The following is a 16957-nucleotide window of genomic DNA, read 5'->3' as shown; positions in this document are numbered from 1 at the left end:
GAAAAGGCAGGGGACGGTATATGTGTATGGGGAGAAGGCGAGCTGGAAGCTGGCACATCAGCTTCGTAAGAGGGAGGCAGCGAGGGAGATTGGTGGAATTAGAGATAGAGAGGGGAATACGGTGCGGAGTGCGGTGAGAATAAACAAGGTATTTAGGGACTTCTATGGGAATCTGTATAGGTCCGAGCCCCTGGAGGGGGGGGAACGGGATGCGGCGATTCTTGGACCAATTGAGGGTCGAGAGGGTGGAGGAGGAGCAGGTGTCTGGTTTGGGGGCGCCGATTGGGCTGGAGGAGCTGGTTAAAGGATTGGAGAGCATGCAGGCGGGGAAGGCCCCGGGACCGGATGGGTTCTCAGTTGAACTTTACAGAAAGTATGTGGACCTGCTGGGCCCGTTGCTGGTGAGAACTTTCAATGAGGCGAGGGAGGAGGGGACCCTGCCCCCGACAATGTCCCGGGCCCTGATCTCGTTGATTTTGAAGCGAGATAAGGAACCATTGCAATGTGGATTGTATAGGCCTATTTCGCTCCTCAATGTAGACGCTAAGTTGTTGGCGAAGGTGCTGGCTACGAGGATTGAGGACTGTGTCCCGGGGGTAATCCATGAGGACCAGACGGGGATTGTGAAGGGCAGGCAGTTAAACACGAATGTGCGGAGGCTCTTAAATGTGATCATGATGCCCTCGGTAGAGGGGGAAGTGGAGGTAGTGGCAGTTATGGACGCGGAGAAGGCTTTTGATCGGGTGGAGTGGGGGTATCTCTGGGAAGTGCTTGGGAGGTTTGGGTTCGGGGAAGGGTCAGGCTGTTATATAGGGCCCCAGTGGCGAGTGTGGCTACGAACCGGCGGAGGTCGGAGTACTTTAGGTTGTACCGCGGGACGAGGCAGGGGTGTCCCTTATCTCCCTTGTTGTTTGCACTGGCAATTGAGCCGCTGGCCATGGCATTGAGGGAGTCTAGGAACTGGAGGGGATTAGTCCGGGGGGGGGGGTCGTTATATGCTGATGACCTGTTGTTATAGGTTGCAGTGGAGGGGGATAGCGGTGGTTATGCGTATCCTTAGGGAGTTTGGTTTGGGGACTTCTCGGGCTATAAGCTCAACGTGGGGTGGAGTGAGCTCTTTGTGGTGCATGCGGGGGACCAGGGAAGGGGGATAGATGAACTACCGCTGAAGAGGGCGGAGAGGATCTTCCGATACCTGGGGTTCCAGGTAGCTAGGAGTTGGGGGGCCCTGCACGAGCTCAATTTGACACGGTTGGTGGAGGAGATGGAGGAGGACTTCAAGAGATGGGATATGCTGCCACTCTCCCTGGTGGGTAGGGTGAAGTTTGTCAAATGATGGTCCTCCCGAGGTTCCTGTTTTGTGTTCCGGTGCCTGCCCATCCTAATCCCCAAGGCTTTTTTTTAAAAAGGGTATGCAGGAGTATTATGGGATTCGTATGGGCAAATAAGACCCCGAGGGTGAAGAGGATGTTTTTGGAGTGTGGCAGGGACTGGGGGGGGGCTGGCGCTGCCAAATCTGTGTGGCTATTATTGGGCAGCTAATGTGGCGATGATCCGTAAGTGGGTGGTGGAGGGAGAGGGGGTGGCGTGGAAGAGGCTAGAGGTGGCGTCTTGTGCAGGTATGAGTCTGGGGGCGCTGGTGACGGCACCGTTGACGCTTCCGCCGACAAGGTACACCACGGGTCCGGTGGTGGCGGCGACTCTGAAGATCTGGGGGCAGTGGAGGCGACATAGGGGCGAGGTGGGGGCCTCAGTCTGGTACCCGATACGCGAGAACCACAGGTTTGTTCCGGGTAGGATGGATGGGGGGTTTCTGAACTGGCATTGGGCTGGGATTAAAAGAATGGGGGACCTATTCATCGATGGGACTTTTGCGAGCCTAGGGGCGCTAGAGGAGAAATTTGGGTTACCTCCCGGGAATGCTTTTAGGTACATGCAAGTGAGATGGCATGTGAGGGAATTTCCGTTGCTCCCAGCACGAAGGATTCAGGACAGGGTGATTTCGGGTTTATGGCGGGAGAAGGCAAGGTCTCGGCGATCTATCAGGAACTGCAGGAGGAGGCCTCGGTGGAGGAGTTAAAGGGTAAGTGGGAGGAGGAGCTGGGGGAGGGGCTGGATGAAGATCTGTGGGCTGATGCCCTGAGTAGGGTTAATTCTTCCTCCTCTTGCGCCAGGCTCAGCCTAATACAGTTCAAAGTTACTCACAGAGCGCATATGACAGGGGCGAGGATGAGTAGGTTTTTTGGGGTGGAGGACAGATGTTTGAGATGTTCGGGGAGCCCAGCAGATCACGCCCATATGTTCTGAACGTGCCCAGCGCTGCAGGGGTTCTGGAGGGGCTTTGCGAGTGCTATGTCCAAAGTTGAAATTTGAATAAATATATTATTTTTTAAAACAATGGAATTGGGCTGGTTCCCTTTTAATGGTTAAAGTTACCAGCAAAAAAGGTTCTACATCAAGGATGGTCAGCTAAGGTTTGCTGGGGAAAGTACTGGAAACTAAGGCAGTGCAGTACTTGCTTGGTCTGTACATATTAGGGTTGGGAGTGCTAATAACATGCAGGTGGCAAGAAGCTTGAAAAATATGAGTGAAGAAAGCTAGATTTCCCCAATTAATAATAACCTTTTATTGTCACAAGTATGAAGTTACTGTGAAAAGCCCCTAGTCGCCACATTCCGGCGCTTGTTCGGGTAAGCTGATACGGAACTTGAACCCGCGCTGCTAGTCTTGTTCTGTATCACTTATTATGAGGGGACAGGGAAAATCAGGAAACAAAAAAAGTATGGTAAATTGAACAAATTAAGGCAGTTGGAATCTATAAAAGCAACAAATTGCTTACCGAACAGCATCAGTGTCAAATTGCAATCTTGGTTTATCAATTACACCTATTGCATAGAGCTGGTATGCCAAAGCACATTTTCCCACCATAAACTGAGCAGTGTTTGTACGATCCAAACAGTCAACACAGTTTGTCCTGAGAACTCCAGTCTGAAACAGAATTTAAACAGGGCAGCACTATAATAAATTATATTGCAGGTATAATATCTAGTTGTCATTTATCATTACAGTTCTCTTTAAGTAGGCTCAAAATACAGAAGTCCTTGGTTTTCCAAAAGGTATTAACATTTTGATTACCTTTAGTTTACATTATGAAGAAACCTGCAAATTTGCCTTTTTAAGGTTACAAATAAAAGCATCTCTTGTACAGCTTTGAGTCTCTCTAGACTTTGAAAATGTCCAAATACTTCAACATTGAACCATGAAAACAGAGGCATTATCAACTACAGCAAAAGACCTGTGGAGAGAAAAATCGAGTCAACATTTCAGTGCGATGACCTTTTATCAAAACGGGGAAAAGTTCTTGGTTTTAATCAAGTGAAAGGGAGGTGGTGGTTTGGGAAAGTAACAAAAGAGAAGGTCTGTGATGGGGTGAAAGGCAGTAGAGTTTAAATGACAGATTGGTAGGTGGTATAAGGTTCTCTTATTGGGACAAGTGAGGAAACAATAGATGTTTCTGGAGGAAGTGTAAATGATAGAAGGATGAATTGTTGCCCCCTGACAGTAAAAGAAAAGAACACGCGAGTAAAACTTGCTTAAATCCTTTGACATTTCCAATTTTTCCCAGTTCTGATCAAAAGTCATCGACCTGAAACGTTAACTGTTTCTCTGACCACAAATGAATCATAGTTGGTTTATGTGCTTTACAAGCATTTATTTACATATGGAGGCTTTAGCAGTGCCAAACAGTGCAAAAGATGACCTATAAGAGCAGCTAAGAGTATAAAATCTGTATGATTGCAAAATTTATTTTCTAAGTATGTGAAAACTGATGATAAATTGTTGTTCTTTTTCAAACTAGTTTGGAACTTTAGCATTCTCCACCCAGCGTTCATATTATTCACAAGTCTTGTATCACATTGGTTCAGTTGATAGTATTTTTGGCGAGCCCAAATCAGGGGCTGGATTCTCCGCAGCCCGACGCCGAAATTGTGATCGTCGATTGGGCAGAGAATGGATTCCGACGCTGGAGCTGGAGCCGGCGCGGTGTGACGCCTGTCCGCCATGCTCCACCCCCTCCAAACCAGCATCACCAGGACACATGCTGTATGCTGCTGCAATGCCGCTGGCACTTCATTTGCCGGCTAACCCGCGATGCTCCTCCCCCGATGGCCCGAGTTCCCAACGGCACGGACCACACGTAGTCCCAGCCGTCGGGAACCCGGCGTGCCGGCTGTGGACAGTGTCCAGCACCGCCACACTCGTCTAGGATCTGTGCCGCTGGCCCGGCAGGGGGGGGGGGGGGGAATGGTGAGGGGTGGCCAGTGGGGTCACGGTTGGCGGGTTAGAGCACGGCTGCTGCCATGTCTTCCGGCGCGACCCGTGCAAGTCGTCAGCCCTGCGCATGCGCGGCCCGGGACCCGGCCATTTTCCGCGCATGTTTCACGCAGTGCCGGTGCTAGCCCCTCACCGGTACCGGAATTGGTGAGGGGTTCATGTTGATTATCCTGTCGTGAAATTCTCGCGGATTCTCCGTTCGAGCGGCTCTTAGCCTCAGGAACGGAGAATCCAGCCCCAGAAGTTTACTGGTTCTAGCACCATTCCTGGATCACATAGTTTCAAAGAGTGATGTGGAAGAAATAGGTGTCAATTCATGAGGTACTAGGAAAAGAGAGCGATACCAATGGGAATCTCATCACCTGAACTGCTCTGGGGTCAGAGTACTGGCGAATTGTATATCTAGGGCTACTGAGAGGGCTTCAATTCAATTTCGCATTAGTGAGATTTGGAAATTAAAGAGATGGGACAATAATGCAGGCCAAATTTAGGCGACTATTACTGGGCCGCCAATGTGGATGATAGAGGGAGAGGGGGAGGCGTGGAAGAGGCTGGAGATGGCATCCTGTAAAGGAACAAGCTTAAAAGAGCTGGTGACAGCGCCGCTACCGCTCTCCCCGAAAAGGTTTACCACGAACCCAGTGGTGGCGGCAACATTAAGTATCTGGGGGCAATGGAGGCGACAGAAGGGTGTGTTGGGAGCCTCGGTGTGGTCCCCGATCAGGAACAACCATAGGTTTGCCCCAGGAAGGTTGGACAGAGGGTTCCAGAGCTGGCACCGGGCAGGAATTAGGAGAGTGGGAGACTTATTTATAGATGGGATGTTTGCGAGCGCTAAAGGAAAAGTATGAGCTGCCTCCGAGGAATATCTTTAGGTATATGCAGGTGAGGGCGTTCACGAGACAACAGGTGAGGGAATTTCCGCTGCTCCCGACACAGGGGATCCAGGATAGAGTGCTTTCGGGGGTATGGGTCGGGGAGGGCAAAGTGTCCGAAATATACCGGGAGATGAGAGAAGAGGGGGAGGAGCTGGGAGAAGAGCTGAAAGGAAAATGGGAAGAAGAGCTCAGGGAGGAGATTGAGGAGGGTTTGTGGGCTGATGCCCTAAGTAGGGTAAATTCCTCTTCCTCGTGTGCCAGGCTTAGCCTGATCCAATTTAAGGTGCTACATAGAGCACACATAACGGGAGCGAGGTTGAGCAGGTTCTTCGGAGTGGAGGACAGGTGCGGGAGGTGGGGGGGAAGCCCGGCGAACCACACACATGTTCTGGTCGTGTCCGGCACTGGATGAGTACTGGAGGGGAGTGGCAAGAGTGATTTCAAAGGTGGTGAAGGTCCGGGTCAAGCCAGGCTGGGGGTTAGCTATATTTGGGGTAGCGGATGATCTGGGAGTGCAGGAGGGGCAAGAGGCCGATATTCTGACCTTTGCGTCCCTGATAGCCCGGCGAAGGATCTTACTCATGTGGAAGGAAGCGAAACCCCACCGGCGTGGAGGCCTGGATAAACGATATGGCAGGGTTCATAAAACTGGAACGGATGAAGTTTGTGCTGAGTGGATCGGCTCAGGGGCTCTCCAGGCGGTGGCAACCGTTCCTTGACTATCTAGCGGAACGTTAGGGGAAAATAGATAGCCAGCAGCAGCCCAGAAAGAGGGGGGGGTGGGGCAACTTGTTTTTGTTCTAGTTGGGGTGGAAGGTTGGGGGGGGGGGGGGCAACCATTTGTTAGTTCACTACTTTATTTAAACAATGTTACCTATTAGTTATTGCACTACCGTTTTTGTTGATTTTGTAAGGGGGAAAAATTGTGTTTCAAAACTTTAATAAAATATATTTTTTTAAAAAGATATGCGGAGGCCCCGGACAAAGGACTATATATATATAAAATATATATAATATATATATATATATATATATATATATATAGAGAGAGAGAGAGGCGAAGACTTCAGACGGAGTTTGACCTGCTGACCACAGGGAAGGCAGAGGCACAGTGGAGGAAGGCACAGGGGATGAGATACGAATATGGGGAAAAGGCGAGCCGGCTGCTGGCCCACCAGCTTCGTAAGAGGATAGCGGCGAGGGAAATAGGGGGAGTCAGGGATGAAACGGGAACTACGGAGCGGAGAGCAGGGAAGGTAAATGAGGTGTTTAAGACCTTTTATGAGAGACTATATAGGTCCCAACCCCCGGAGGGAAAAGGGGGGATGCAACAGTTTCTGGACAAGCTGGGGTTCCCGAGGGTGGAGGAGCGGGAGGTGGCGGGTCTGGGGGCGCCAATTGAGGTGGATGAGGTGACTAAAGGGCTGGGGAACATGCAGGCAGGGACGGCCCCGGGACCAGACGGGTTCCCGGTGGAATTTTACAGGAAATATGTGGACTTGTTGGCCCTGCTGCTGGCGAGAACCTTTAACGAGGCCAGAGAAGGGGAGACTCTACCCCCGACAATGTCGGAGGCGACGATATCACTCATCCTGAAGCGGGATAAAGATCCGCTGCAATGCGGGTCATATAGGCCTATCTCGCTCCCGAACGTAGACGCCAAGTTGCTGGCAAAAGTGCGAGCGACGAGGATTGAGGATTGTGTCCCGAGGGTGGTGCATGAAGACCAGACAGGGTTTGTAAAGGGGAGACAATTGAATGTCAACGTGCGACGGCTGTTGGGAGTGATAATGATGCCCCCAGCGGAGGGGGAGGCAGAGATAGTGGTAGCAATGGATGCAGAGAAGGCATTCGATAGGGTAGAGTGGGAGTACATATGGGAGTTGTTGAGGTTTGGGTTCGGGGAGGGGTTTGTCAGTTGGGTCAAGCTCCTCAATGGGGCCCCAGTGGCAAGTGTAGTCACAAATCGGCAGAGATCGGAGTATTTTCGGTTACATAGGGGAACAAGGCAGGGGTGCCCCCTGTCCCCATTACTGTTCGCGCTGGCAATTGAACCACTGGCCATAGTATTGAGAGACTCTAGGAAATGGAGGGGGGTGGTTAGAGGGGGAGAGGAACATGGAGTGTCACTCTACGCAGATGACCTACTGCTGTATGTGGCGGATCCTGTGGAGGGGATGACAGAGGTTATGCAGATATTGAGGGAGTTTGGAGATTTTTCGGGATATAGGCTTAATATGGGGAAGAGTGAGCTTTTCGTAGTACACCCCGGGGATCAGGGAAGAGGGATAGACGCCCTGCCGCTAAGGAGAGTGGAAAGGAGCTTCCGATTTTTGGGGATTCAGGTAGCCAAGAGCTGGGGAGCTCTACACAAACTCAGTCTGACGCGGCTGGTGGAGCAGATGGAGGAGGATTTCAAGAGGTGGGATATGCTGCCGCTCTCACTGGCGGGCACAGTGCAGGCGGTAAAGATGATGGTCCTCCCAAGGTTTCTTTTTGTGTTTCAATGTCTCCCCATTTTGATCACTAAGGCCTTTTTTAAGAAAATAGATAGGAGTGTTATGAGTTTCGTGTGGGCAGGGAAGACCCCGAGGGTAAGGAGGGGGTTCCTGCAGCGCAGCAGGGACAGAGGGGGACTGGCATTGCCGAATTTGGACGACTATTACTGGGCCGCCAATGTGGCGATGGTTTGCAAGTGGATGAGGGAGGGAGAGGGGGCGGCGTGGAAGAGGCTGGAGATGGCGTCCTGCAAAGGAACGAGTCTAAAGGCGCTGGTGACTGCGCCGCTACCGCTTTCCCTGAAAAGGTATACCACAAACCCAGTGGTGGTGGCAACCTTAAGGATCTGGGGGCAATGGAGGCGACATAGGGGGGTGACGGGTGCCTCGGTGTGGTCCCCGATCAGGAATAACCATAGGTTTGTCCCAGGCAGGAATGAATGGAGGGTTCCAGAGCTGGCATCGGGCAAGAATTAAGAGACTGAGAGACTTGTTTATTGACGGGGAGTTTGCGAGACTGGGAGCGCTGGAGGAAAAGTATAAGTTGCCCCCGGGGAATATCTTTAGATATATGCAAGTGAGGGCATTTACGAGGCAACAGGTGAGGGAATTTCCGCTGCTCCCGACACAGGGAATCCAGGATAGAGTGATTTTGGGGTATGGGTCGGGGAGGGCAAAGTGTCCGAAATATATCAGGAGATGAGAGATGAGGGGGGAGGCGCTGGTAGAGGAGCTGAAAGGAAAATGGGAAGAAGAGCTGGGGGAGGAGATTGAGGAGGGGGATGTGGGCTGATGCCCTAAGTAGGGTAAATTCCTCTTCCTCGTGTGCCAGGCTTAGCCTGATACAATTCAAGGTTCTACACAGAGCACACATGACGGGAGCAAGACTGAGCAGGTTCTTCGGAGTGGAGGACAGGTGTGGGAGGTGCTTGGGAAGCCCGGCGAACCACACACATGTTCTGGTCGTGTCCGGCACTGGATGAGTACTGGAGGGGAGTGGCAAGAGTGATTTCAAAGGTGGTGAAGGTCCGGGTCAAGCCAGGCTGGGGGTTAGCTATATTTGGGGTAGCGGAAGAGCCGGGAGTGCAGGAGGCGAAAGAGGCCGATATTCTGGCCTTTACGTCCCTGGTAGCCCGGTGAAGGATCTAAACGACATGGCAGGGTTCATAAAACTGGAACAGATGAAGTTTGCGTTGAGAGGATCGGTTCAGGGGTTCTCCAGGCGGTGGCAACCGTTCCTTGACTATCTCGCGGAACGTTAAGGGAAAATAGATAGTCAGCAGCAGCAGCCCAGAGGGGAGGAGAGGGGGAGGGAAGGGGAGCACTATTTCTTGTTACTTTGCTAGTTCACTATTTTATTTAAATAATGTTACTTATTAGTTATTGTGTTATCTCTTATGTTGATTTGTAAAGTGGAAAAATTGTGTTTGAAAACTTTAATAAAATATATTTTTAAAAAAAGATAATGATGTGGGGAAATGTGCGATGGTCCACTTAATAATAATAATAATAATCTTTTTTGGCACAATAGGCTTACATTAACACTGCAATGGCAATCGGGCTGCATTTTGTGGTGACTTCCCAAATATCTTTATTTGTGGTCTCTGCAAGAGTCAGCTTGCACATGCAAATCCACACATTTTATGAACACAACTTACATTTGTATGTTAAATATCTGGGTTAGTAGCAGACATTTATTGTATTGAGAATATGTTGTTTATTAAACGGTCAACAGTAACAAAGATTTGAAAATCAACTTAGTAACATTCCACATATCACACTAACCATTAAACAAGGAAACGTCACCGTCCTATATTGGTACCAATGCAAAGCGGTCAGCTCATTTTCACAAAAATAAACAAACACGGTATCAGCCCTCGCAGGTTCCGCAACAGAAACGGAGGATAAGCCTAAGAATGTGCTATCATGTCCGTGCAGCAATGTAGTCGGGGATACCATCATTGACTTATCTCTTTGAACAGGTGGAAAAACACAATGCTGCCAGGCTGCATCTTAGGCTAGAAAATGAATTAAGATTTATATTGAAACAGACACAGACCGATTAACCCCTCGAGCCTTTTCCACCATTCAGTGAAATTGTGGATGATCTTTGCTTTAAGGCTTTTGATTATCAAATATCTATCAACTTCAGATTTAAATTAATTGACCAAGTATGAGCTACCGTTTCTGGAAAAGAATTTCAAACTGCCACCATCCTTGTGTGTAAATAGAATTTCCTAACTTTATTCCCGAAAGATTGTTTCTAATTTTTAGGCGATGCCCCTTATGTTAGAGTCCTCAATCAGTGGGAACAGTTTCGCTCTATTTTTGCTGTCTATTCCCCTTAATATCCTTAAAAGTTTAGTCAAATCCCAATAACGACCTAAATTGCAGTAAACAACTACTTTTCAAATATCATATGCTGCACTCCCTCCAATTCTCAAGATATGGTGTTCAGAATTGAGCAGGGGAACAGCTCATTCACCCAAACTAATCAATTGCTGTGTTCATACTCCATATATCAGTTTCTGCCCATTCTAACTATTGTTCCCAAACTACCCGGTTTCTCTCCATATGCATCTTTCTCACGTATGCTTCAATTACTCAGTTTGGAAGCAGGTTTCCTATTCTCACCACTCTCTCAATTTTTACAGATGCACCACAGAAAGAATCCCATCTGGCTGCATCACATCCTGGTATGGCAACTGCTCGGCCCAAGACAGTAAGAAACTACAGAGAGTCGTGAACACAGCCCAGTCCATCACGCGAACCTGCCTCCCATCCATTGACTCCATCTACACCTCCCTCTGCCTTGGGAAAGCAAGCAGCATAATCAAAGACCCCTCCCACCAGGGTTACTCTATCTTCCAACTTCTTCCATCAAGCAGGGAGGTACAAAAGTCTGAGAACACACACTAACTGGTTCAAAAACAGCTTCTCCCCCGCTGTTACCAGACTTCTGAATGACCCTCTTAGGGACTGAACTGATCTCTTCACACATCTTCTCTATGGAGTAGTACTGCACTCTGTATGCTCACCCGATGCCTGTGCCTATGTATTTATAGTGTGCATTTGTATGTCCTATGTTTTTTTCCATGTATGGAATGATCTGTCTAGACTGCAGAAAAATACTTTTCACTGTACCTCAGTACACGTGACAATAAAACAAATCCAAATAAAAGAAATCCAAATCCAAAATCTGTACAGAAAGTAATTAGTTAGTGGCCATCTTATTTGTACACTTTTATTCTGGACTCACTTACAAAAGGAAATAATTTCTCAACATACACATTCGTTATCTCCCATCAGGTGTATTCTATTCTTTTATAAATTAACCCTAGAAAAACATGGGATGTGAGCACGAGAGCGGCCGTGTTTCTGCAAACACCAAGTCTGCTCATTTGTTAATCTGTCATTTTATCCTGGTGCACACTTCACGTTCATCTTTTTCTGGGTTACTTGGCATGTGCTATGTCCCTTGACAGGTGTTTCTGAAGGTGTGAAATGTAAGCATGATGGTCTGTATCGTAGATTATCCTGATCTAGCATAATCACATTTGAGTCAATTATGAGGAATGTGATTTGGGCAGTTTTACTCCTTTTGGTTTTGGGAAGGATGAGTGGGGCCGTAGCAGAGGAGAGGGGTTGATGGCTGCGTCGGCAGGGTCAGTCCTCATTTAGATGGAGGATAGCCCTTCCAAATCCATTTCAGGTTTTTTTGTTTATTTTTGGCATTAACAATTATTGCTTCTTTTTAAGTTATTGAATTTAAGAGTCCATGTCTTCATCCTGCGATGGCCTGGGCAGATTTCTTTATCCTGGTAAGGATCGCATTTCTTTTGACTCTCCCTTGAGATTGAGTTTTTTCTCTCTCTATTTGGTTCTCCCTCTCTTCATGGGTGGGTTTGGAATGCAGGGAGGTTGGGGACATTCCCTTGTTGGGTGGGAGACCCTGTCGGTTTGATCGTAATCTGAATATGTCACTGCTGATCCTCCCTTTACATCGGTCTAGAATAATGTTGTTTTTGCCTAGGGTGGAGTGGGGTTTAGTTGCATCGTGTGGCATATACATAATTTACCTTAGGACTGGGGTTTTCGTGCATTTGTTTTTGTAAGGATGAATCCGCTCTTGGTTTCCATAAGAGTGTAGATGGATCTGGTATGCAAAGACAAGAGGCTGCGATGGGCCAGCAGTGCCTTTGGCTCTGCTGGAATTGAGGGAGATGTATGCTGGTGTGGCTCTGCTGGAATCGAGGGAGATGTATGTTGGTGCGGCTCTGCTGGAATCGAGGGAGATGTATGTTGGTGCGGCTCTGCTGGAATCGAGGGAGATGTATGTTGGTGCGCACCTGATCGTGGGGCAGAAGAGTCATCATGATGGGAGGGGTGCACCGTCTTGTCATGCTTTTATGACTTTATCCTGTCTATGCATCGGTCTCTAGTGTACCTAATCCTGTCTAATAGTTGTATTGAGCCGACCGTTGTTATTCTCCGTACTGATATGTATTCTTTTCCTTCTTCCTATGTATTATTTTGTAACTTTGTTGTGTAATTCTTTAAAATGCAAAATCTCAATAAATATACTTTTCAAACAAAATAAATGAGCCCTATACTTTTTTGGACTCATTGAGGTCACATCAATCAGTGTTGCTACTCATAGAATTTATGATCTATATTCCCAAACCCATGCTTTTCTACTCTAGTTTGTTACCTTCCAAGAAATAGGTGGCCTCCTTATTCCTCTTATCAATACGAACCAGCTCTCACTCAACTGTACTGAATTTTATTTGCCATGTATTTACCCACTAGTGGAAAATGTTACAGCTTTCGTCGGCACATTCATTTATTCTTGGAGCCCATCATAACAAAACACTGAAAAAAGTATTTTCACTGTTATAAGCCATATGAGTTGTCACTATGGAATTCTGCTGTGACAGGGAGCCAAATAGTTGAATCAAGTGTAGCCAAATTGACCACTGTTATATAATCCAGTAGGAAGCTTCAGAGTATGCAGCTGTCAAATCACATTTTCAACAACTTAATAGGCAATCAACTCAGTAACAGATGCCTGCCCTACCAGAAGATTTCTTCCAAAGGATACTAGTCACAAACAATTAACTCAAGCCCGTTAGCCTGTCTTCTTTGGCATTGGTCTGATGGGAATTCCCAAATGAAATCTATATTATTTGGCAACCTAGTTAAATAGAGATCAAAGGACTCTGGGGTGTTATACCAGGCAGTCGGACTTTGCATTCAGCTCCAAAAAATAAGTTTCCCTTAGGGATAAATACACTTCAAAATTTCAGAGTAGCTGCCGAGGTTAGGTTTCGTTCACAAATACATATTACTGTGAATCGTGTGATTGATCGTCAGGTTGGCCATAAACTGATTTATCCAATTTGAATATAGTTTTATAGTTTCAACAAACTATAAAAACAGATAGAGGTTTAAATGTACCAAGGAAACTTTGCATAAACTGCCAGGTTATCATACAAATTTTTAGAATCCATGTTGGTGAGCAAAATTAAACATATATGGCATGATTTTTTTTAAAAACTCAATGCCTGGAAAAGGCAGGGAAAGCAGTTGGCAGTTGCCAGAAGACTTGTCCACAAGGTCCCAAAAGGTTATTCCTTTTTTGAGTTTGAACCTGCTCTGAGCAGGTGGCAAAAGCACATGCCTATAGTCTTAGGCTTTCAAGTGGGGAAGCCTTACCACTACATGAAAAAGCGGGAAGCAGATTCAGCACCAGAAAAAAGCCCAAACAGGCTTTAGCTTTTTCTTTTACTTTGTGGGGCCAGGTGATTAGATTTTCTTTGGCCCTTGCGTTCCCGGTTTCTTTTTTTTAAATTATAAATTTAGAGTACCCAATTATATATATATATATATATATATATATTTTTTTTTTTTTCCAATTGAGGGGCAATTTAGCATGGCCAATCCACCTAACCTGCACATCTTTGGGTTGTGGGGGTGAAGCCCTCGCAGACATGGGGAGAATGTGCAAACTCTACACGGACACCAGGGCCGGGATTTGAACCCGGGTCCTCAGCGCCGCAGTCCCAGTGCTATCCAATGCGCCACATGCCGCCCTCGCGTTGCCGGTTTCTAAGCATGCGATTCACCCGAAATCCCTTTTCGGAGGCGTAGGTTGTTAACAGTGCCATCCTGTGGTACCCAACATCAGACATTATGCTCCCATTGAGCAGTCAGGTACTGGTTCTCGCCCATTACACAAGAACATAGGAAATAGGAGAAGTCGGCAATTCAGCCTTTTGAGCCAGCTCCATCATTCAATCAGATCATGGCTGATCTCGGACTGGTCTCAAATCTACCTCCCTACCTGTTCCCCATATCTCTTTAACCAGTTTTTTAAAATCAGAAAAAATCTGACTCAGACTCCACCCATGGAACGTTTTTCTTCCTTTTACAATGCCACTTCCTCTCGGGAATATATTTTAATTGAGAGGTATTTAATATCTCCTTGAACATTCGCCATAGTTCCTCAACTGTCCTACCTAATTATTTGTGTCCAATATACTTGGGCCAAATCTTTCCTCAGGCCTGTGTAACTATCCCTGTCCAACACTAAAACTCTAGTGTGGCACGGTCTTCTCTTGTTCAATCTGAATTTGAAATTCTAGCATGCTATGACTGGCTCCGGAAACAAAGCGTCCAGGTAACTCTTCCCCTCCTGGTTGTGCTGCAGTGTCTGAAGCTCAGACTCAAGCTCAACAATTCGGAGCAACAAACACGTGCTGCAGATGTGGTCACTGTAGCACACAATGGGATCTGCCAGCTCCCACATCATGCAGTTACAGCACATCGCCTGCCCAGCCATTTCTACTTAGTTAACTAATTAATTTGTTTTACGATGCTTTTTCCCCCAAATTTAGCACATGTCTCGGCTTTCCTGTGACTGTCAGTTTTTCCAGCTTCAGTGGAATTCCTGATACTCACTGCTCCCTGGAAACTAGGCTGTGAATCCCCGAGGTAAGTTACTTTCTATATTTACTGCTCCAATATTTAGCCCTCTGAGACTGCTCCCTGGAGACTTGGCAAGCTAGACAAGCATTGCAAGTTATGAGATGACAGGTTCGACGCAGTTAAGGCCAGGGTATTAATAACCCAGATCCCACACTTCTGAGGATACAGCAGTGGGGCAAACATTCAATTATTGTTCCTAGTTAAAAATCAGACATTAAATGCTTTACCTCCCTCTTCTTCTCCAGGTAGCATCCTTGATTATTTGATGGTTGCTGTACCATAGCTTATTCCGTGATACTACAGAATGAGGCAAAGCGACAAGCCCCAAGGTCTACCGCAGCCAGAATGAGGATCAAACCCCATGCTGTTGGTGTTACCCTGAACCACACACTAACCATCTAGCCAACTGAGTTAACCTCATTCCAGGGTTGGCGCATCTCTGTTCGACTATGTCTTTGTAACCTAAATTTACACAACAAAATCTTATCCTGTTCTCATTGATAATCTCGACAGCCTCTTGACCCAACCACCCAGGAGGGTAAGAAACGATCACTAAAGTTTTCATTAGACAAATTATAACCTTGTTTGCGTTAGTTTATGATTCTGCAGAAGTGGTTTCTCACTTTATCTGACTGACAACTGCATGATCTTTCACTCAAGTTAAGTAACTTGTACAGCATTAAAAAAATGTTGTTATTTACAACAGTTTTGGTATATTTCCCACATCATTAATAGATTAAAAAATGGTATTGAACATTCTTGATTCTATACACAATCATCAATACAATATTACCCAAAATAATGAACCAAATTATTGTGAAATTAACTGGATGAAATAACTTGGTGCTGTAAAACAATTAACTCAAGCTATAATGGGGATGTTGTATAATGGCGTATATTCACCTTGCCTTTATTCATAAATATTCCATGCTCAGTGATTAGGTTATATTTTTGTACTAATAAAATAATATTGGAAAACCTCAGCCGGTATGACAGCATAGGATAGAAAAACAGTTGAATCTAATTAGTCTCCCCTCCCGTGGGCACGGGAGCAATAGGTCAGAAGGTGAGAGCATTGAGGGAGAACTAGGGAATAGGGACAGTGTGGCTCTGAGGCAGAGCAGACGGGGAGAAGTTGCTGAACACAGCGGGTCTGGTGGCCTGAAGTGCATATGTTTTAATGCAAGGAGCATTACGGGTAAGGCAGATGAACTTAGAGCTTGGATTACTACTTGGAACTATGATGTTGTTGCCATTACAGAGACCTGGTTGAGGGAAGGGCAGGATTGGCAGCTAAACGTTCCAGGATTTAGATGTTTCAGGCGGGATAGAGGGGGATGTAAAAGGGGAGGCGGAGTTGCGCTACTTGTTCGGGAGAATATCACAGCTATACTGCGAGAGGACACCTCAGAGGGCAGTGAGGCTATATGGGTAGAGATCAGGAATAAGAAGGGTGCAGTCACAATGTTGGGGGTATACTACAGGCCTCCCAACAGCCAGCGGGAGATAGAGGAGCAGATAGGTAGACAGATTTTGGAAAAGAGTAAAAACAACAGGGTTGTGGTGATGGGAGACTTCAACTTCCCCAATATTGACTGGGACTCACTTAGTGCCAGGGGCTTAGACGGGGCGGAGTTTGTAAGGAGCATCCAGGAGGGCTTCTTAAAACAATATGTAAACAGTCCAACTAGAGAAGGGGCGGTACTGGACCTGGTATTGGGGAATGAGCCCGGCCAGGTGGTAGATGTTTCAGTAGGGGAGCATTTCGGTAACAGTGACCACAATTCAGTAAGTTTTAAAGTACTGGTGGACAAGGATAAGAGTGGTCCGAGGATGAATGTGCTAAATTGGGGGAAGGCTAATTATAACAATATTAGGCGGGAACTGAAGAACATAGATTGGGGGCGGATGTTTGAGGACAAATCAACATCTGACATGTGGGAGGCTTTCAAGTGTCAGTTGAAAGGAATACAGGACAGGCATGTTCCTGTGAGGAAGAAAGATAAATATGGCAATTTTCGGGAACCTTGGATGACGAGTGATATTGTAGGCCTCGTCAAAAAGAAAAAGGAGGCATTTGTCAGGGCTAAAAGGCTGGGAACAGACGAAGCCTGTGTGGCATATAAGGAAAGTAGGAAGGAACTTAAGCAAGGAGTCAGGAGAGCTAGAAGGGGTCATGAAAAGTCATTGGCAAATAGGGTTAAGGAAAATCCCAAGGCTTTTTACACGTACATAAAAAGCAAGAGGGTAGCCAGGGAA

At 46.9% G+C, this 16957-nt stretch overlaps 1 protein-coding gene across 3 annotated transcripts in view; it reads right to left on the bottom strand.

The window, feature by feature from the left end:
* The window catches only part of fig4a (FIG4 phosphoinositide 5-phosphatase a), a 234962-nt gene that overhangs the window by 130096 nt on the left and 87909 nt on the right, over window positions 1-16957 (bottom strand). For all 3 annotated transcript variants that reach the window (XM_072499995.1, XM_072499997.1, XM_072499996.1), the window contains exon 15: window positions 2840-2988. In XM_072499995.1, coding sequence (XP_072356096.1) covers window positions 2840-2988 — 149 coding nt within the window. The remainder of the gene's footprint in view (window positions 1-2839; window positions 2989-16957) is intronic.

This window comes from Scyliorhinus torazame, chromosome 4 (genome assembly GCF_047496885.1).
Source record: "Scyliorhinus torazame isolate Kashiwa2021f chromosome 4, sScyTor2.1, whole genome shotgun sequence".
Classification (NCBI taxonomy): domain Eukaryota; kingdom Metazoa; phylum Chordata; class Chondrichthyes; order Carcharhiniformes; family Scyliorhinidae; genus Scyliorhinus; species Scyliorhinus torazame.
The sequence above is the reverse complement of the archived record's forward strand: the minus strand, read 5'-3'. Positions and strand labels throughout refer to the sequence as shown.